At 37.0% G+C, this 20,411-nt stretch overlaps 2 protein-coding genes across 2 annotated transcripts; one reads left to right on the plus strand and one right to left on the minus strand.

The window, feature by feature from the left end:
• The first annotated feature begins 1,962 nt into the window (after positions 1-1,962).
• On the plus strand, positions 1,963-4,890 carry LOC121952211 (rho-related GTP-binding protein RhoG-like). The gene is made up of 4 exons (XM_042498746.1): positions 1,963-2,095; positions 2,753-2,912; positions 3,478-3,648; positions 4,525-4,890. The coding sequence occupies exons 2-4, from the start codon at positions 2,784-2,786 to the stop codon at positions 4,798-4,800; spliced, it is 576 nt and encodes a 191-aa protein (XP_042354680.1). The 5' UTR covers positions 1,963-2,095; positions 2,753-2,783; the 3' UTR covers positions 4,801-4,890.
• An 8,591-nt stretch (positions 4,891-13,481) lies between these two features.
• On the minus strand, positions 13,482-20,009 carry LOC121952225 (post-GPI attachment to proteins factor 2-like). The gene is given in 7 exon segments (XM_042498764.1): positions 13,482-13,887; positions 14,503-14,611; positions 15,986-16,084; positions 16,086-16,093; positions 18,047-18,296; positions 18,560-18,727; positions 19,599-20,009. Coding segments are annotated over 6 exon segments (765 nt in total). The 5' UTR covers positions 19,599-20,009; the 3' UTR covers positions 13,482-13,756.
• Between the last annotated feature and the right edge of the window lie 402 nt (positions 20,010-20,411).

The following is a 20,411-nucleotide window of genomic DNA, read 5'->3' on the forward strand; positions in this document are numbered from 1 at the left end:
ATAGTTCATCGTCTTTAAGTTCAGTTTTCTTTGCTGTCTTGTTTCAACATGAAACCACAATGACAGTTTTTCTACTGAAAGCTTCCTTTTTCTTTTTCTCCATCTGAGTTACAAAAGGACGTCGTTTCAACACATGAACCGTTTGTGTCAATGACTCTGCAGGTTATCTGTTAGAAATGTTTGACTATCACAGAGCAGGAGGAAGTGCTCAGATCCTTCAGCGAAGTAAAAGTGGAAACACTAAAGTCTAAAAATACTCCAGTGCCAGTAAAACACGTTTTCTTTAAAAATTTTGGGCTATTTTTTTTCCTCTAAAAATGTTTGGCTATTTTATTTTATTTATACCAAAACTTTGTTGTGTTTTTTGTTTTATTTTGTTTTATTTTTTGGGCATTTTTAAAAAAAATTTAAGAAAAGATTTAGGCTTCTATTCTTTCTATAAAAATTGTTTTTAAAGAAAACATTTTGATGCTTTTATATGAGGTGATTTCTAAAAAAAAACAAAAACATTTTGGTGTTTTAGGCAATTTTTGCAATATTTCTTTTCTTAAAGCTTTTTTTCCGCACAATTTTTGAGGAAAACATGACTCTAAAACCCCCGGGGCCCGCTTAAGTTCAGGCAGTTGATTTTATGAATTTTGACTAAGGTCACTATTTCCTAATTGTTTGATAAAAACGCAGCTTTTAAGGAAATTTTGGATCAATCATATATTTGTGTTTTGAAAGATGTTCAGTGAGCTGAGAGACACAGACTGGAAGTCAGTGCCAGAAAGTAAAAAATACATTTACTCAACGTACTCTAGGTACTTTTACTGCCCTGAGACGGCCGTGCGGTTGTTTTTAAGAGAAACACAGTAACAGCAGCGTGACACTTTGGGCCCGAATATTTCCTGCGGCGTGTAAACACAGCGAGGACAGCGGCGTGGAAACGCTGTGAGATCAGAGGTGAAAGCTTCCAGCAGCAGTGAGATCAGCCGACCTCCGCCCAGAGACGCAGAGAGGAGGGCGGGGACGGCGTCCCCAGAGTCTGGGCCGAGACTCGTTCTCTATCCAGACATCTGGAGGGAAACTCGACACACTCACTCCTTCATTGTTCAGCAGAAAAAAAACACCAGCAGAGTCATCACTTTCTCGTCTTTAACAGCTTCCACGGCACAAAAAAACCTTTCCTGACACACCGGGCAAGACAAACGCCGAAATAAACTTCATTCACTGTCTGGTTCTGAGTTTGACATTTATTTAACCCTTTGAAACCTGCGTGAAGAGGCTTGATTTCTTTCAAAAACACAGAAATAAGGCAATGAACAATGGCAGAAGAAATGACCCAAAACAAATAAGCGACAACTACAAGAAATTTACCTGAAATTTGTGAAAAGAGATCAATAAATAAAAAATAAAAAGAAATTAAATGCTGACAAAATACAATAATTTTGTGACAAAATTTAAATCATGTAATTATTTAATTTTAAATATAGCTTTTCCCTCGATATTTTCCCTAATTTTTTCCCGACACGTTTTCCCCAGCTTTTCTCTTTCCCCATTTTTCCATAACTTTTTTTTCTTTCCCTAGCTTTTTGCTTTTTTCCCTTAACATTTTTCCCTATTTGATATTTGTGATTTGGACTGACGGTTAAAAAAATAAACACAATGAAAGCAGGAAATAATATTAATGTGTAATGTTTTTTATAACCTGATTATGAAAAGTGCATTTTGTGTGCGAAGCGTATGAGTTTGTGTCATATTAAAGCGAGCCCTAAGGGTTAATAAAACTTCACACAGAGTGACGCCAGCATTCAAAGTGTGTGTGTGTGTGTGTGTGTGTGTGTGTGTGTGCGTGTGTGTGTGTGTGTGTGTGTGTGTGTGTGTGTGTGCAGGATAACATCTCTGTTTTGTTTGGAGACTGTTTCCTTCTGCAGAGATCATTTCCATAAACACAAATACTGACGGAGGACAAACCCTCCTGTCTCTCTGTCTCTGCAGGACGATGGGACGTCACGTGTCTCTGAACAAACTGTGTTAACCGAAGGACACTGAAGCGTCTCTGACAGCCAGAGCGGGACGAGTCAACCGATCAGAGTCAGGTGAACTCAAACAGGTAAATGTCCGCTGCAGATGGAAATACTCTGACAGGAACTTTAAGACTAATAGTGTTTGTTTTTGTCACTGACAGGCTCACAGCGGCAGACGGGGTCTCACTCTTTAAACAAAAACGTCTGTCGCTGCTGGGATCCTTTCTATAATATTGTCTTAATCAACATTAACAATCTGAACCCGACAGTGACAAAAACAGGCTGGAGTTTAACCCCACAATGCATAACCACATCGTCAATTTATGACGGATAAATGTTTTAGTACGGGACAGGCTCAGAGGTGCAACACCGTGGAAAGGATCCCAGCAGAGATAGAACTTTTCTTAAAGAGTAAAATCCTTTTTGTTTACCCAGAAACAGCCCAGAAATCACCAAACACACCAGACTCCATTTAAATAAACATTTAGCATTCAGCATATTTAGCATATCAGGTACGAAAGGATCTTACTCTTTAACGAAAAGCTCCGTCTCTGTTGGGATCTTTTCAAAATGTTGTCAGACACTTAGAGTAACAGTCTGAGCGCGTCAGTGACAAAAACTGAAGCATATTACTAAAAGGGTTAACTGTTTGTTTTGAACCGTGCGGTTGAGAAGACGACCGTCGCAAAGACCGAAAGAATCGTAACAAATTTTTGGTCGGTTCCTGCTGCTCTGCACTGCAGGTCGCTGCAGGTCCAGAGGTCAGAGGTCATCATGCAGAGTATAAAGTGTGTGGTTGTGGGTGACGGCGCCGTCGGGAAGACCTGCCTCCTCATCTCCTACACCACAGGAGCCTTTCCCAAAGAGTACATCCCCACTGTGTTCGACAACTACAGCAGCCAGGTGAGTCTGCGGGGCGTCCGCAGCTGTTTTTTAAAGAAAACATCGTAAAAGGCAAAAAAGATTTTGTACATTTCAAAAACTTTTTTTGAATTTTTTTTTCCTTTTTTTTAAGATGGAATTTTTTTTTTTTATTTTTTTTTTTACTTTTTAGGAATATTTTTTCTTTCAACTTTTTTTGGGTGATTTCTTTTCTCTTAAATTTTTGGAGATTTTTAAAAAAAACAATTTTTTTTTTCTTTTTTCGTCTTTTAAAATTGTTGGTGATTTTTTAGTCACCAACAATGCCCACCCAAAAAAACCAACAAAAAAATCACCAAAACCATTACACCATTATTTCATCCAGAAATGCATTTCCCCTCTCAGAGGCTCAAGGAAAATGTTTGTTTTGGGAGGAAAAACATTCAGGGCTGAAGCCTCAGACGCCCAGGACGAATGACATCACTGTCAGACACACACTCCTGACCAGGTGTGTGTGTGTGTGTGTGTGTGTGTGTGTGTGTGTGTGTGTGTGTGTGTGTGTGTGTGTGTGTGTGTGTGTGTGTGTACCTGTGTGTGGTGCGTTCAGGTGACGGTGGACGGCAGGACCATTAGTCTGAACCTGTGGGACACGGCGGGTCAGGAGGAGTACGACCGGCTGAGGACGCTGTCCTACCCGCAGACCAACGTCTTCATCATCTGCTTCTCCATCTCAAGCCCCGCCTCCTACGAGAATGTCAAACACAAGTGGCATCCAGAGGTCAGAGGTCGAATCTGCCCGGCAACACACACTGAAGAAGCAGCAATTATTTTAAACCACGTTTAAAACGTTTTTTTAATCACAGAGTCACTCCGTCTGCCGGCCCCAAACACGTTTCAGGATTTTAGGATTTTAGGACATCTGCTGTATTTTCATTTCCAGGATTTTAAAGTTTCTAGGATTTTAGCAAAATCATAGGTTTTCTGGACATTTATAGGATTTTAGGAAATTTCAAAGATTCCAGGGTATTTATAGTATTTAGGACATTTTTAGGATTTTAGGATGTTTCGAAGAATTTTAGGGAATTTTTAGTGTTTAAGGACAATTATAGGATTTTAGGGCATTTCTAGTATCTAAGGACATTTATAACATTTTAGGATGTTTCTAGGATTTTAGGACTTTTCTAGTATATAAGGACAATTATAGCATTTTAGGACTTTTCTAGTACTTAAGGACATTTCTAGGGTTTTAGGATGTTTCTAGGATTTTAGCACAGTTCTTGGATTTTAGGCCTATTCTTCAATTATAGGACATAAATAGGATTTTTGGAATTTTTAAAACGATTCTTGAATTTGGGGACATTTTTAGGCTATTAGGACGGTTCGAGGACAGTTTCAGTGTCGTGAAACTTGATTTCTGTAGGTGACCTTGAGGGAAAATCTGGTGGTCAAACACCAAAGGTCAAGGTCACTGTGACCTTAAAAAACATGTTTTTGGCCGTTACTCAAGAATTCTATGCTAATTCTAGTTTCTGTTTAGTCGTGACAAAATAAAAAGTCATTTTTAATTTGTCAGAAATATTTCAATATTTCATGAATTCAAAGTAACGTGTTTGTTAATGTCACATTAACTGAACTTCGTCGTTACTGCCACCAGGTGTCTCACCACTGTCCCGGCGTTCCCATCCTCCTGGTCGGCACAAAGAGCGACCTCCGGAACGACGGTGAGACTCAGAGGAAGCTGAAGGAGACGAACCAGGCGCCCGTCAGCCACCAGCAGGGCGCCGCCCTCGCCCGTCAGATCCACGCCGTGCGCTACCTGGAGTGCTCGGCCCTCAACCAGGACGGCATCAAGGACGTGTTCTCCGAGGCCGTGCGGGCCTTCCTCAACCCGCAGCCCACCGTCACCAAGAAGCCGTGCGTCCTGCTGTAGGAGCAACCGTCGAACGCCGCGCCGCCGGGACTCTGTGGTGTCACTGCCAAGAGACTGTCTGGAAAATCTGTTTTTTATGTTTGGTTAGTATTTTATCTTTAAGAATTAGAAAAGTCGCTCTGGGCTCAGAGTATCCACTAATTTGAAGCATTTTTAAATCTGAACTGAGAAAAAATTTAATTTACATGAAACTGAAGTCCCGTCATCCGTCCTTTTAACCCTTTGAAACCTGAGCAACTTCTAAACATGGCAAGAAAGCAATAAGCAACAGAAAAAAGTAACCCAAAAGTAGAAAGATATTAATGCAACGTGCAACAAAATTACCTGAAATTATTTACAAAAACAAGAAAAGAAAAAAAGGAAGAAAAAAACTGTTGCTGCAGTTTATAAAGGGTTAAATACTGATGACTTCACAGCGGCCTCAGTCTGAGCATGTGCAGGATGTTTTCATGTATCATGACTCTGGGCTGCTTTCATGTTTTGGGAAAATTAAGGGACTGTTCATTATTTATCAGAGGAGACTGAGTGACTTCCTTTAATTTTAAAAAATTTTATGCCTCTGCACCCGAGACAGCCGTGGCCAGAGGCATGAAATTTTTGGGTTGATGGTCCGTCTCACTCTTGCAACCGTGATGTCTCAACACCTTGAGGGATTCTTTTCAGATTTAGCACAAACATCTACTTGGACTCAAGAATTAACTGATAAAGATTATAGCAGGTCAAAAGTCAAAGGTCAAGATCACTGTGACCTTGTCTATTGCATTATTGTGAACACAGTATTGCAACAAAACTTTAACGGAATTGTTTAAAGATTTGGCACAAACGTTCACGATGACTCAAGAGTCATAAGTCACTGTGACTTCGTCAGTTGGATTCTTTTGATGATGGTAACTTAAGAAAACCTTATGGAAAACCAATTTCATTTTTTTCTTTTTGGCACCGACGTTCACGTGGACTCAATAATGAACCTATTAAGATTATACATGGTCAAAAGTCAATGGTCAAGGTCACTATGGCCTCTTCTGTTGCATTCTCTTGATCGCGATAACTTAAGAAAAGCTTAAGGGAAATTTTGTTTCAAATTTGGCACGAATGACCACTTGGACTCAAGAATGAACTGATCACCTGATAAAAGTGCAAGGTCACTATGACCTCGTCTGTTGCACTACCGTGAACATGGTATCTCAAGGACATCTTGAGGGAATTTTTTGTAAATTTGGCACAAACGTCTACTTGGATTGGAATTTAACAGTAAAAATTCACTGTGACCGTGTCCGTTGCATTCTCTTGAGCAACTTGGTAACTTTAGAAAACCTAAAGGAAAACCTATGTTTTTATTGATTTGGCACAAACGTTCACGAAGACTTAATGATGAACGGATAAAGATTGTAGATGGTCAAAAGTCAAAGGTCAAGGTTACTCTGACCTCATTTGTTGCATTATTGTGAACACAGTATCGCAAGAACACCTTGAGGGATTTTTTTTCCAAATTTGACACAAACATCCACTTGGACTCAAGAGTGAACTGAATGTATTGTTCAAAAGTCACCGTGACCTTGTCTGTAGCGTTCTCTTGATCATGGTAATGTTAGAAATCCTTGAGCAAATTTATATAAATTTGGTACAAACCTCCACTTGAACCTAAAGATGAGCTGATTAGAATTGTGTGGTTAAAGGGGAAAGGTTAAGGTCACAAATAATAGTCAGTGTGACAAAATGTGAATATTTTGTAAAGGAATATTTTTGGGTGTACGGGGATTAAATACTGTCCTGTGTTCAATGACAGCAGAACCATCAAAGAAGAAGCTGGGCGTGTCGGACAGGAAGCAGCTCAGTCGTGAAGTGATGGAAATAGAAATGAGGAAGTTGAAGAAATTGACACTGAGAATTTACTGTAACTGCAGACAGAAAAAGAGAAACACGGTCCACGTCTGAAAGTCATCTTCAGTTTCTGAGGTTTGTGGACGATTCAGGTCAAAAATCTGCTTTGCAAAAGTTTTCTGGGGAAAGAAACGTTTGTTGGAGACATGATGAGTTCAGCTGAAAGACTCCGAGAGTTAACTCTTTAAAAGGATGGCGAGTTTTTTTTTTTAAATTGGGGTTTTTGAAGTTTTTATCCTCAGTCAGTGTGTTAGCTACGTACAAAATGACAGGAGGCCAGTCACAGATTTTAGGACGGTTCAAGATGGTTGGGCATTTCCAGGATTTTAGGATGTTTCTACAATTTTAGGACATTCAGGATTTAAGGACGTTCCTCAAATTTTAGAACGTTTTAGGATTTTAGGACCTTTTAAGAATTTTAAGAAATTTCTAGGATTTGAGGACGTTTCTAGGATTTTAGAGCACTTTACACAAAAGTTTTAAGACACTTAAGATTTTCGGTTGTGTCAAGAATTTTAGGGCATTTCTAGGATTCTAGGACGTTTGTAGGATTTCTCAAACTTTTAGGACGTTTCTAGGATTTAAGGACGTTGCCAGAATTTTAGGATATTTTCTAAGATTTTAGGACATTTAAGATTGTAGAATATTTCTTGATATTTAGGACATTTTTAGAATTTTAGGACCTTTTAAGAATTTTAGGAAACTTGTAGGATTTGAAGAAGTTTCTAGAATTTTACGACATTTCGAGAATTTTAGAACATTTCGAGAATTTTAAGATTATTCTAGAGTTTTAGGACATTTCTAGGATTTTAGGACCCATTAAGAATTTTAGGACATTACCAGGATTTTAGAACATTTCAGGATTTTTCTTTTTCTTTTTTTTTTTTTTTTTTTTTAGGATTTTAGGACATCTTTACGCCATTTTTTTTTTTACCAATAACACAAACAAACTTCCAGCTTGAAGCAGCTGTAGACTAGCAGCTCTGTGTCTTGTGAATTAAATCACCGTTTTTGTCAGTGGACTCTGGTGCTCGTTTATCTGTCTGCTTCTCCAAACTTTGAGCCGGTTGTTATCTACTGTAGGTAGTGAACCGTCTGAGGATAAGAGCCTCGTATATCCTCACTTCAAATGACCCAAACTGTCCCTTTAACAAAAGGCATCACATTTTGTTTTAGCCGCGTTGCCGTCGTGGCGCAGAACAGTCTGTCAGCCGAGCTGTTCGACTAAAATGTCCAGTTTGTCACAATTAAACTAAACTTACTTGTCAAGTTACAAGAACGTGATCATTTTTATTGATGATTGTTTTAAATAATTTACTGTATCTTTATTTAAATGTGACAATACATTTAAATATGTTTAATCCGTCTGCTGTGTTTTTGTTTCTCTTGATGAGCAGCAGGGCTCTGAGCTAAATGCTAACATGCTCACAATGCCGCACGTTGATATTTATTTAAAATGCATTTTCATGACTTTGAGGCAAATTTTCCAGACCACACATTGTCTGAAACAACCTTTGAACTCCTTACTGGCTCTTTGTCATTGCAGATTTTAAAAGCAACAATTTTGGCTTTTAATTTTTTCTCTTTTAAATTTCTGGGTGATTTTTTTTCTTTCTTTAAAATGTTTTGGGATTTTTTTTTATCCATTTTTAAATAAAAAAGGAGGCAATTTTTTAAGTGCTGATTAAAAAAAAAACTTTTGGTGATTTTTAAAGGGGACAAAAAAAAGGAAATTCTCATTTTTTTTTTTTTTGGAATCAATCATTTTATTTGTTTTTCAATTTTTTGTGATTTTTTAATAAATTTTAAAAATCGCCAAAAATGAAAATTCATCACACCCAGAAATTGTTAAAACAGACATAATCTTTAAGTGGTCAAATTTCCATTTGTCCTTGATCGCATCATGTGCCATTATACGGGTTTGTGAAACTGAATTCAGTGACTTTTCCAAAACTTTCAGGGTGTGTTTGATTTACTGAAACCTTTCCAGGCCTGGAAATGCTATTTGCAAATTCCATGACTTCTCCAGGTTTTTCATGCGTTTGAAGCCTGTGAGTGTCTCTCTGTGAAGCTGCTGTTGTTGTTCAGGAAAATGAAGTTTGGGGAAGTGAGTTTAATGAATGACCTGCAGACAAACGACTTCCCCAAACCATGAAAGGACTTTTGTGGCGTCAGATAACCAAATAATCAAATCATAAACACGGCTGAGGCTGATTTCATTCTCGTCGTCACACTGAGATCCTGCAGCTCTGAGAGCGAGGACACAACTTTACTGCAAACAGCCTTACAAACAGCATGGAGAGACAAAAAAAAAATTATTAATTATTTTTTTTCTTCTGAAATAATTCTTAATTTTAGTTTTTGGCTTTTTTTTAAGTTTATGTGATTTTTTAAAGAAGAATGTTGGCTTTTTTTTCTTTGAAAAATGTTGATTATTTTTCAAAGATTTTTTTTATCTTTACAAAAATATGGTTATTTTTAAATTTTAATTTCTTTTTTTTTTGATGACTTTTTAAGAAAACGTGCCTTCTGAACCCACGAGCAGGGACACGAGTTTTACTGCTCAGAGTATCTCCACTGTAAAAACATGCCTTTTTTTAAGAAAATTACTGGTGAATTTTAAAGAAAATAATCAATTTTTTAAAGAAAAGAAACTGCAGATGTTTTTTCTTTAAATAATTTTGATGACTTTTGAAGAAACGTTCCTTCTGAACCGGCGCGCAGGGACGTTTTTACTGCTCAGACTTTCTCTCTGTTTACCTCGGTCACATTCACACACCGTTTGTGTTGGACCTGATGATGCTGGACGGTGAATTATTCAGTTAGTATAAAGTGCAGGTCAGCAGCGGCTGTCTGACACTGATTTAACAGTAAAATGAGTAAATGTCGGTCAGCAGAGAAAAATAAAATTAATATCAGAATAAATAAACACTCACGTACAATTCAGAAAGTCTGCACGCTGTGTAAAATTAAAAAAAGGAGCAATGATCTGCAGAACCACATATTTAATGTTCAAACTGAGAAACCTGATCGTTTCTGCGTGAATGTGCTGATTGTATTTCATTTGCTATTTACGACATCTATTGCTCGTCTGTCCGTCCTGGAAGAGGGATCCCTCACTATCCTCTACCGCTCTTCCTGAGGTTTCTTCCTCTTTTTTTCCCCGTTACAGGGGTTCTTTTTGGGGAGTTTTTCCTCGGGTGATGTGAGGGTCTGAGGGCAGAGGGATGTCGTACACTGTAAAGCCCTCTGAGGCAAACCATGTTTTGTGATAATGGGCTCTATAAATAAAACTGACTTGACTTGACCGCAGCACGTGCGCTCGGTCAGTCTTTGGGCGACACAAACTGCTGAAGTCCATTTTTGCTTGATGTCCAACTTCAGTGTGTCAACACTTCCGGCTCTCTGTCGTCGTACGAAGTCCATGATTTCCAAAAACAGATTTGAACGGTGGACTCGTCAGACCGCGGCACACTTTTCTACTTCGTGTCGGTCGTCTCAGATGAGCTTCGGGTCCAGAGGAGTTCTGGTTTTACGGTTTCTGGCATAAACGCTTTTATTTTGCTGATCTTTAAAGAAAACATGCTTTTCAAACCAGCAGGAGACAAAGACAAAAAAACTGTGAAAACATTTTCTTGAAAAATTGACAAGTCTTTGTTAAAAAAAAATCACCAAAATACTTCATAAAAAAAAAAAAATCACAGGTGTAAGCAAAAGATTGCTCAACTGTTTTTCTAAGACAAAAATAAAATTTAATAAACGCCAAAAATGTCTAAGGAGAGAAAATTTGCCAAAATGTTTTCTTAAAATATCGCCAAGAATTTTCAAGGAAAAAAAAATCCCCAAAAATACATTCTTCAAATAAATCGCCAAAACAGTGGAAAAAAAGTGGGAAAAAAAGCCAAATATTTTCCTTAAAAAAAAATTTTTTTATTAAAAAAAAAAAAAAATGTTTGGGGGGAAAAAAAATGTTAAATGAAAAAAAGACACCAAAATGTTTTCCTTAAAAATCAGAAGACTTTTTAAGAAAAAGAAACCTCAAAAATGTTTTACAGCAGAAAATTTGTATTTTTTGTCCCCTTGAAAAACAACCATAAATCTGAGCTGGTGACAGTCTGTACGGTCCGTTCCTGTGTAGCCCGGGGGGACAGGACGTCCCCCATGAAATGTGGACTGGTCAGACCACTTTGCATCAGTCCGTCTCAGAGAAGTCGGTGTGTGTTTCTGGATGTCGCTGATATCTGGCTTTTCTGAATCTGAGGAAGTGTTTGTACCGACGATGGTTTTCCAGAGTGTCCCTGAGCCCGTGGACTCATGTCCTCGTTGTGTAATTGTGTGTTGAGAGACATTGTAGTTAAACTGTTGGACAGTTTGTCCTCGCGGTTCGTCTCAAAGTGTCCGTCCTTCACTGACGCTCCTTTCAGAGTCCATCATGAAAGTTTGAACTCAGCCGCAACGAGAAGCTTAATAAGAAATCACCTAAAAAATTGCAACAAAAAAAGAACCAAAGAACCAAAAAAGGGGAAAAGTAGCAAGAAAAGAAATGTAAAAAAAATGTTTTAAATAAAATATTAAATGACCCAGAAAAAAATAAATAAATGAAACAGAATCATACAAATATTTTCTGTGACATAAATCTTCTGGACATTTTTCCTTAAAAAAAAGTGTAGGGTGTAGAGTTACAGACGCATGTTTCTTAATGTTTTTGAAAGAAACCAAACTAATTCGCTCACGTTTCAAAGGTGGAATCACTTGTGGAGACCGATGTGGGTTTAAAGGGTTAAAAGATGCTAAAATACATTTTGATATTAACCCGTCTGTTTCTGTGAACCGGGAGGACGCCGCCGCCGCTGCGTGTAAACACACTGACCGTACACGAGTTTCTCACACACACACTTCAACACACAGCTGTCACTTTAACCCTTTAACAGCCGATGTAACGGTCGACAATCTTTACAGTCAAACTGCTTTAATTTTATTTCATACAGATGTTTTCATACACTGAAGTATTGTTCTATTTTATTTTATTAAACTATTTTTTTCTACCAAACATTTCAAACAGATTTTGTAACTAGATTCGTTTTTATTCATATCTATTTTCGTTTGTTTCATGAATTTACTTTTATTTTCAAATTTTTATGATACATTTGTTTTTATATCGTATGTTTATATATGTTTTTTCCTAGATTCATTTTTATTTGTATCTATTTATTTTTGTTTATCTATTTATCTATCTATCTAGTTACTTTGATTTTCAGATTTCTATGACACCTCATTGACTTTTGTACAGTTTTTATAACATTATTTGGGGAAATGTTTTTTTTTCTTAATAAATTGATGCATTTTGTTTTCATATTCTTTGGTTTATAATGCTGTTTCATTTTTTGCAAAGGCGTTTCTTAGTGCGTCTGTTAAAGGGTTAACTGCGGCAGATCTGAGCCACGACCAGCGGACCGAACCGCAGTGTGTCGCCGAAATGACACATTTGTACATTTATGGAAATGTAGTTGTTTTTTTTTTTTCCTTTTTTTCTGTTTTGTCTCAGCGCACATTATTATTTATTATCTCGGCTCTTAACGTTTTTTATTTATCGTAACTGTTCATGTCTTTGTTTTACTCTTACATACGACTTTGTTTAGATAATCGTGATACAAATAAAGTTATTATTATTATAATTATGATCAGTGAAGGATGAACAGCCGCTGCATCCGTTTGAGCCGCCGTCACAGCGCGGGTTTCTCTCCCCATTCATCGTTTCTGTTTATAGTTATTTTTTAACTTCAAACTTGAATATAATCTCTGAAATGTCAACATTTTTCAGTCTTAAATGTTTAAACGAACAACATTTAATGTCAGTCAGCGGCAGGAGGACGCTGTTACCTGTGAACTGAACCACGCAGCATTTTCTGTCACTTCGTGTCATTTTTAAAAACACGAACGATCTCCGGCTCTAACCGTCTAAATGCGCTAAAAATAAACAATAAATCAAATAAACTAATCATAGCGTTGATCCTGAAATAGAGCCTGATATCTTCTTTCACCCATAATTCACAATTTTATGACTTTAAATGCAGCTGTTGAGTGACAATAACATTAAACAGTGACGCCTTCAGAGATCATTAATAATTTAAAAAAATGTTGTCAACTAAAACTCTATGGAGGAAGTAAAATGACATAACATCACTGAATGAATAAATAAATAAATGTTTAAACAGGAACAACTGAACAAATATATTTGAAAATAAATAAATTATAGAATGAATAAATGCTGACATAAATATGGGAATAAATAAATAAATAAATGAGGAAATAAATGCACAGAAATACCTAAAAGTAGTTGTACAAAAATGCAGACACATAAAATATAAATATAAAAATATTTATTTTTCAATTTCATGTTTAACTATTAACTTTTCTTTATTTATGAATGTGATTGTTTCAAATACATGTTTCTATTTTATTTACTGTTTTTTTATTTATAAAATTATTTTTTTCTTTTCTAAACATTTACATATTAATATATTTATTTATTCCTGGAATTACTGAAACCTCTGGTTATTTATTGCCATCATTGCACGTTTCTTATTTCATTAACTTATTATTCATTCCTGCATTTATTTATTATTTGTATGTATTTATCCATTTTTTCAGTCTGTACATATTCATAATTTATTTATTTGTACATCTGTGTATTTATTTCCTTATTTATTTATTTAAGTTTTTTTAGAAAAAAGATTTTACACTTATTTATGTAGGTTTATATTTTTAAAATTTATTTAGAACCACATTTATTTATTCAGTCTGTTATACTTTTTTATTTAATGAGTCATCTGTTTATTCGTTCCCGTATTTATTTCGGTATTTATTGGTGCTGAAGTCATTCTTCGTCCTCCACAGAGCTCAGTAAATGTGCTGCTGAGTCATCGCTGACGTGCTGACTCAGCTGTTTGCTGGAATGATGACGAGTTTAATCCGTTCTCTCGTAACGCTCACGTGTTCACGTAAAGTTCAGACCTGGTGTCTCGGCGGTCAGTTTCTCGTCACCTGATCTTTAAAAACAGTCCTCAGGTGACGCTCAGTACCGCTTGTCCTCAGGGGGCGTGGCCACGATCACCTCTTTGCTCCCGAAGTCCCAGAACGCCGTCATGTGGAACGCCATGTTGGAGAAGACCACCAGGTACTCGAAGAAGGCGAACAGCGTGTAGACTGAGAGGACAGTGAGGACAGTGAGGACAGTGAGGACAAAGACAGGACAGGGAGTGATCAGGGTGTGGAGCTATCAAACTCAACTTACAGGAAATGTCCCAAAATCTAAGAAATGTCCTAAAATCCGGAAAACGTCCTTACGTCATAGGAATTTCCAAAAATCCTAGAAATGTCCTACAATCCTAAAATTGTCCAAAATCCTAAAATTGTCCTATAATACAAGAAATGTACTAAAATCAAAGAAATGTCCAAAAAAAATTCAAAAATTCTAAAAATGTCCTTATGTCCCAGAAACATCCTAAAATCCTAGAAATGTCCTAAAATCAAGGGACACGTCCTAAAATTCTAGAAACATCCTGAAATCCTAAAAATGTCCTACAATACAAGAAATGTCCAAAAACATGAGAATTGTCCTAAAATCCTAGAAATGTCCTAAAATCTTAAAAAAGTCCTAAAATACATGAAACATCCTAAAATCCTAGGAACACGTCTGAGGCTGCTCTGACTGTCCCCGGCCTCCTGTTTTTTTGCAAAAGCGTCCCTCAGATAAAGCCAGCTGAGTGTCCCTGCTGTAGACTGTGAGGACAGAGAGGACAGAGAGGACAGAGGGCTCACCTCCCGTCTCACAGTACTTGTTGTGGCGTCTGAAGAAGTACGCGGCGGCCAGACAGCAGCTGACGTTAAACAGGAAGAGACGCACCTTCCAGCGATAAGACGTCATTTCCTGAGAAGACACAGAGAGACAGTAGATTTTATTTACACATAAACACCACAGAAGAAGACAAGTAGAGACGCCAAGTGATGTCATTACTTTCTGTTCAAATTTTAAGATTTTTAAAAAATTGGTTGATTTTTTTTCTTTAATAATTTTCACTTTTTTCCCGTTTATTTATTTGTTATTTGTAAAGAAAACACTTTCAAAACCTCCAGACCCGTCAAAAAAAAAAAAAAAAAAAATCTGCCTAAATTACATCATTTATAAGAGCCAGAGATGGGAAAATTAAATATTTCACTGGATTTTCATCTTTCCGACGATCCTTTAACACGTCGTGAGTCGGATCAGGACCGTCCCTCAGACCTGCTCTGACCTCACAGACTAGATGCAGATATATAAAAACACGTGGATGCCCGTCTTTAGATCTGGAGTTACAGATGAAGGTTACGTCGTCAGATGTCGAGGCTTCATGACGCCGCTGCAGCAGACTGAAGGAGAGCTCAAAGGGTTAAAGGTCTCGGGGATCCCCGACAACACCAAATATTAAAATTAGAGGCGGCTCCTCTGGATCAGCTGCTGAAGGTTTCCTGGGAGCTCAGCGGTCACATGACGCGAGCTGCAATCAGCGAGTGAGTCACCAAACAGGGAAGCTCCGAAATAAAGTTCAGACGCCAAAAACGAGGAACCAGTTCGTCTGTTTCCTGCCGAGCCACGAGCGCCCCGACTGCAGCTCGACACGTGACCCCGAAAACACCCGGCGGAGGGCGACATCGTGCTGTCGCTCTGAAAAACATCATCTGCACGTCCCCTTTTTTATTTCACAGCACAACGCGTCAGAAAACATCACACTGCGGCCGCAGAGAGACTCAACATTTCTCAGACCTCTGATGGTTCACTGCATAATGACTCGAATCTAATGAGCAAAATTTAATAATCTAATTTTAAAAAATTAAATAATTTTTTTTTTTTTTAATTAAATAACTTAATTTATTATTTCTTAATAATTTAATTTAGGAAAATTAAATAACTCATTTTTTTTAAAAGCTAATTAACTTCATTTATTTTTAATAATTAAATTTGAAAAAAATTAATAATCTAACTTTTCAAATTTAAATAATTTTTTTAATTACATAACTTAATTTTTTAAAAGCTAAATAACTTAATTTATTTATTTTTAATAATTAAATTTGAAAAAATTAAATAATCTACTTTTTAAAAAATAAAATAATTACTAATTAAATTAAATAATTAAATTTGAAAAAAAAATTAATTAGTTGGTTAGTTAAAACAGCAGCTTCTACCACAGAGGGACACAGAGGGAGACAGATGGACACAGAGAGACACAGAGGGACGGACAGACAGAGACAGAATAAGACTGTTTACCTCTGGGTTGACATAGTGTCTCCTGATCACGTGCCACAGTCTGCATGTAATGAGCATGTGCAGCAGCGAGCTCGCGATGAACACGATGAAACCGTTTTTTATGAACATCTGCAGAAACAAACACGTCTTCAGCACTTTCAGATAAGGTTCATCATAATTTCCAACATGACTTTTCTATGATTTCTCCACGACAAAATTTCAATACCAAACATTTTTTTACTGCAGGTCTTTAGAGACAAAAAATGGAAATTTTGTTTTGTCTCTTCAGATTTTTGGCAGTTTTTAAAGACAAGAAAAATACAATTTTTTTCGTTCATTTTTATGTAACTTTAAAAAGGAAAAAAAAGCTTTTTTTTGGTGATCATTAATAACATATTTTGGCCTTTTTTTCCTTTAAATTTTTTTCGGTTATTTTTAAAGAAAAAAAATGTAAACTTTATTCTTGTTGATTATTTTTTCTTAGATTTTGAACATATTTTTTCTATAATAATGTTGGCAATTTTTTTCTGATCTTTTAATTAAAAAAAATTCTGTAAACATTTTGGGTGATTTTTTAACCAACCTTCATGTTAAAGAAACAAACTGGGTGATTTTTCGATGACTTTTCCAAAACTTTCAGGTGTGTTTGATTTACTGAAACCTTTCCAGGCCTGGAAATGCTATTTGCAAATTCCATGACTTCTCCAGGTTTTTCATGCGTTTGAAGCCTGTGAGTGTCTCTCTGTGAAGCTGCTGTTGTTGTTCAGGAAAATGAAGTTTGGGGAAGTGAGTTTAATGAATGACCTGCAGACAAACGACTTCCCCAAACCATGAAAGGACTTTTGTGGCGTCAGATAACCAAATAATCAAATCATAAACACCTGAAATGATTTCATTCTCGTCGTCACACTGAGATCCTGCAGCTCTGAGAGCGAGGACACAACTTTACTGCAAACAGCCTTACAAACAGCATGGAGAGACAAAAAAAATTATTAATTATTTTTTTTCTTCTGAAATAATTCTTAATTTTAGTTTTTGGCTTTTTTTTAAGTTTATGTGATTTTTTAAAGAAGAATGTTGGCTTTTTTTTCTTTGAAAAATGTTGATTATTTTTCAAAGAGATTTTTTTTATCTTTACAAAAATATGGTTATTTTTAAATTTTAATTTCTTTTTTTTTTGATGACTTTTTAAGAAAACGTGCCTTCTGAACCCACGAGCAGGGACACGAGTTTTACTGCTCAGAGTATCTCCACTGTAAAAACATGCCTTTTTTTAAGAAAAAGAATTGACTTTTTTTTCCTTCAAAAATTACTGGTGAATTTTAAAGAAAATAATTAATTTTTTAAAGAAAATAAACTGCAGATGTTTTTTCTTTAAATAATTTGGATGACTTTTGAAGAAACGTTCCTTCTGAACCGGCGCGCAGGGACGTTTTTACTGCTCAGACTTTCTCTGTTTACCTCGGTCACATTCACACACCGTTTGTGTTGGACCTGATGATGCTGGACGGTGAATTATTCAGTTAGTATAAAGTGCAGGTCAGCAGCGGCTGTCTGACGCTGATTTAACAGTAAAATGAGTAAACGTCGGTCACAACTTTACTGCAAACAGCCTTACAAACAGCATGGAGAGACAAAAATGGGGGTTTGGGGCATTTTTTCTTGAGATTTGTAGGGGAAAAAGTGCCTTTTTTAGAATCATTTTTAAATTTTTGGTGATTTCTAAAGAATAAAAACTGCATTTTTTTCTTTAAAACTGTTTTGGTGACTAATAACGAAACCTCAAAGGCATGTTTTCCTTAAAAGTCAAAAATTACACATTTATCTGCCAGAAACTACAAACAGTCCTTGAACACACGATGTGATATTATACAGGTTTGTGAAACAAAATACCAACACTTTTCCAAAACTTTCGGGGAATATTAAGTTTTCCAAAATGTTTAATGGCCTGGAACTTGCCATTTTCAAATTCCATGACTTTTCCAGGTTTTTCATGACTGTATGAACCCGCTCAGGTTAAATTGTTGGACGAGCTCAGAGAAGCCGCCCGGGTTGAATTCGGCGGCGAGCGGCTGTACTCACTGTAGGTTTCGGTGGACGCCACGTACGTGAGCAGCAGCAGGCCCGTGTTCTCGGCGAGGCTGCTGAGGAGCGCCAGCCCGCTCAGCAGCAGCTCCGGGAGCCTCTTGGCGAAGCGGCCGCGGTAGAAGCTGAAGTAGCTGGCAGACACCAGGTAGCGCGGCGCCGAGTGCAGCCCGATGCAGCAACGCCAGATGTAGCGCTCCGGCACGCGGCTGATGGCGGCACTGATGGACGGGAGGTAGTTTGACACCTGGTGGACGAGGACGCACAGAAAACAATGTATTTTAAATCCTACAAACATCCTAAAATCATAGAAACATCCTAAAACTTCAGAAATGTCCTACAATCCAAAAAACGTCATGAAATCCTAGCACTGTCCTAAAATCCTAAAAATGTCCTCATGTCCTAGAAATGTCCTAAAACTAAAAAAAATGTCCTAAAATTCTACAAATTAAACAGGAGACAACAGGTGAGACGTTTGTCCGTCTCTCCGCGACTTTCTGAAGTGCTCACATGACAGTGCGTGGACGTGGCCTCTTCAAAGTGGTACACGAGCGCGATGAAGAGGCAGGCGATGAGGCCGGTCAGAGGCAGCAGCACCGTCACCACAGCGAAGCTGGTGAAAGGGAGCCGGATGAGCGGACGGTCCCGCTCCAGGCTGGCGTACGGCCCCTGGAGCATCCTGGACACGTGAGACGGAGACGGATGAGACATTAAAAGTGAGAGACATCATCACATGTCCAATAACTTCAAACACACCTGACGGCGTCTGAGAGTCACCTGGAGTCCAAAACCTCATCAGGACTTCAGCGTCGGGACGATTAAAGCTAATAATTAATGATCATCAGACTTTTCCGATCAATCAATTCAGTGAATCAGAAAAGATTCAGTTTCCTGTTTGTTAAACTGAACATTTCTTTATGAAGGAAATAACGAGCTGATTAACTACTAATGACAACAACTTTTACAAATATAACAACTTTTTAATAACAATAAAGGAAAAAATAAAACCATAAATGCAGCAAAAGAAGTCAAGATTAAAGTTTTTGCTGTGACTGAGTTTAAACACTGAAATATTCACTCTTACAGACAACAAACAGTCCCCAGAATTACACTTTAAAAAAAAAAAAAAAATCACTAAATTAATAAATAAATCGCAATTTATTAAAAGAGAAAAATCACTAAATTAATATTAATATATATATATATATAAATATATAAAATAATATAAAATGAAAAAAAAAATGGAAAACAATAACCCCAACATTTTACTGAAAAAAATAAACTAACTAAAGCAGTAAAATAAACACAAGATACAGTAACTACTAACATTTTTAACATCATAATTCAGAATTAAAGTGAAATTAAAGAGTTTTCGGGTGAAAAAGGCGCCAAAGTGCATTTAAAAACATAAAAACAGCTTGTTTTAGCAGAAGAGTCCCGCGTGACTGTTTACCTGGACAGGTGAAGCAGTCTGGAAACGTTACTTCATCTTCCCGTTAGCTTTAACGGTTAGCATGTTTTTGTTCCGGTGTAACCGTGAATCACTCACCCTTTCACGGCTGTCCGGGCCCTCGCGACCATCTGCTCACCTGTGGACACCTTTACTTTGCGATGCTGTTAGCTGTTAGCTCGGTGTTAGCCTCCCGGTGAGCTAACGTTAGCCGGAAACTTCGGTCCACTTTGACGTTAATTTCCGGGTTTAAATCCGTACAAACAGCGTCTCAGAGTGGCGCGCGAGCCCCTCACGGCTACCGCGGCCCGTTAAACGTCGCGCACAGACTTTATTTTCCGTTATTTTCTGTCAGTTTGACGGTTTTCTGACGGACTTTGATCCAAAAACACCGGCGTCCGGCCAGCTACCACTTCCGCCCGCGGCGACCTTCAAAATAAGAGTCTCACTTCCGCATCTTGACAAATTATTTTGTGAAAAAAAACAGAAGCATTTCCGGTCATAAATAACAAAAGACCCCGCCCGAAAAAAGAAAAAATAAATAAACAACAACAACGCTACAATAACCATAAACAATAAATAAACAAGTACATAAATGAATCCCTAAAAAAAATCATCATATCATAAAAAACGACCCATTTAACAAAGTAATCAGAATACAGCATAAAAATGATTCAAAAAAATGAAAAAATAAAATAATAAAAATAATAAAAAATTGAAAATAAAAATTTTTCAAACCCAGTGACAGAAGAAATGTCATAAAAATATACATGAACTCATTTAAAAACTAAATAAACAAACAAATACATACATATATGAACAAAAAACTAACTAAAATAACTCAATGTTTTATAAAAAGTCTAATAATAATTATTATTGCGTTAGGATGTTAACTGTTAGTACTTGTACTGA

This window comes from Plectropomus leopardus, chromosome 13 (assembly GCF_008729295.1).
Source record: "Plectropomus leopardus isolate mb chromosome 13, YSFRI_Pleo_2.0, whole genome shotgun sequence".
NCBI lineage: Eukaryota > Metazoa > Chordata > Actinopteri > Perciformes > Serranidae > Plectropomus > Plectropomus leopardus.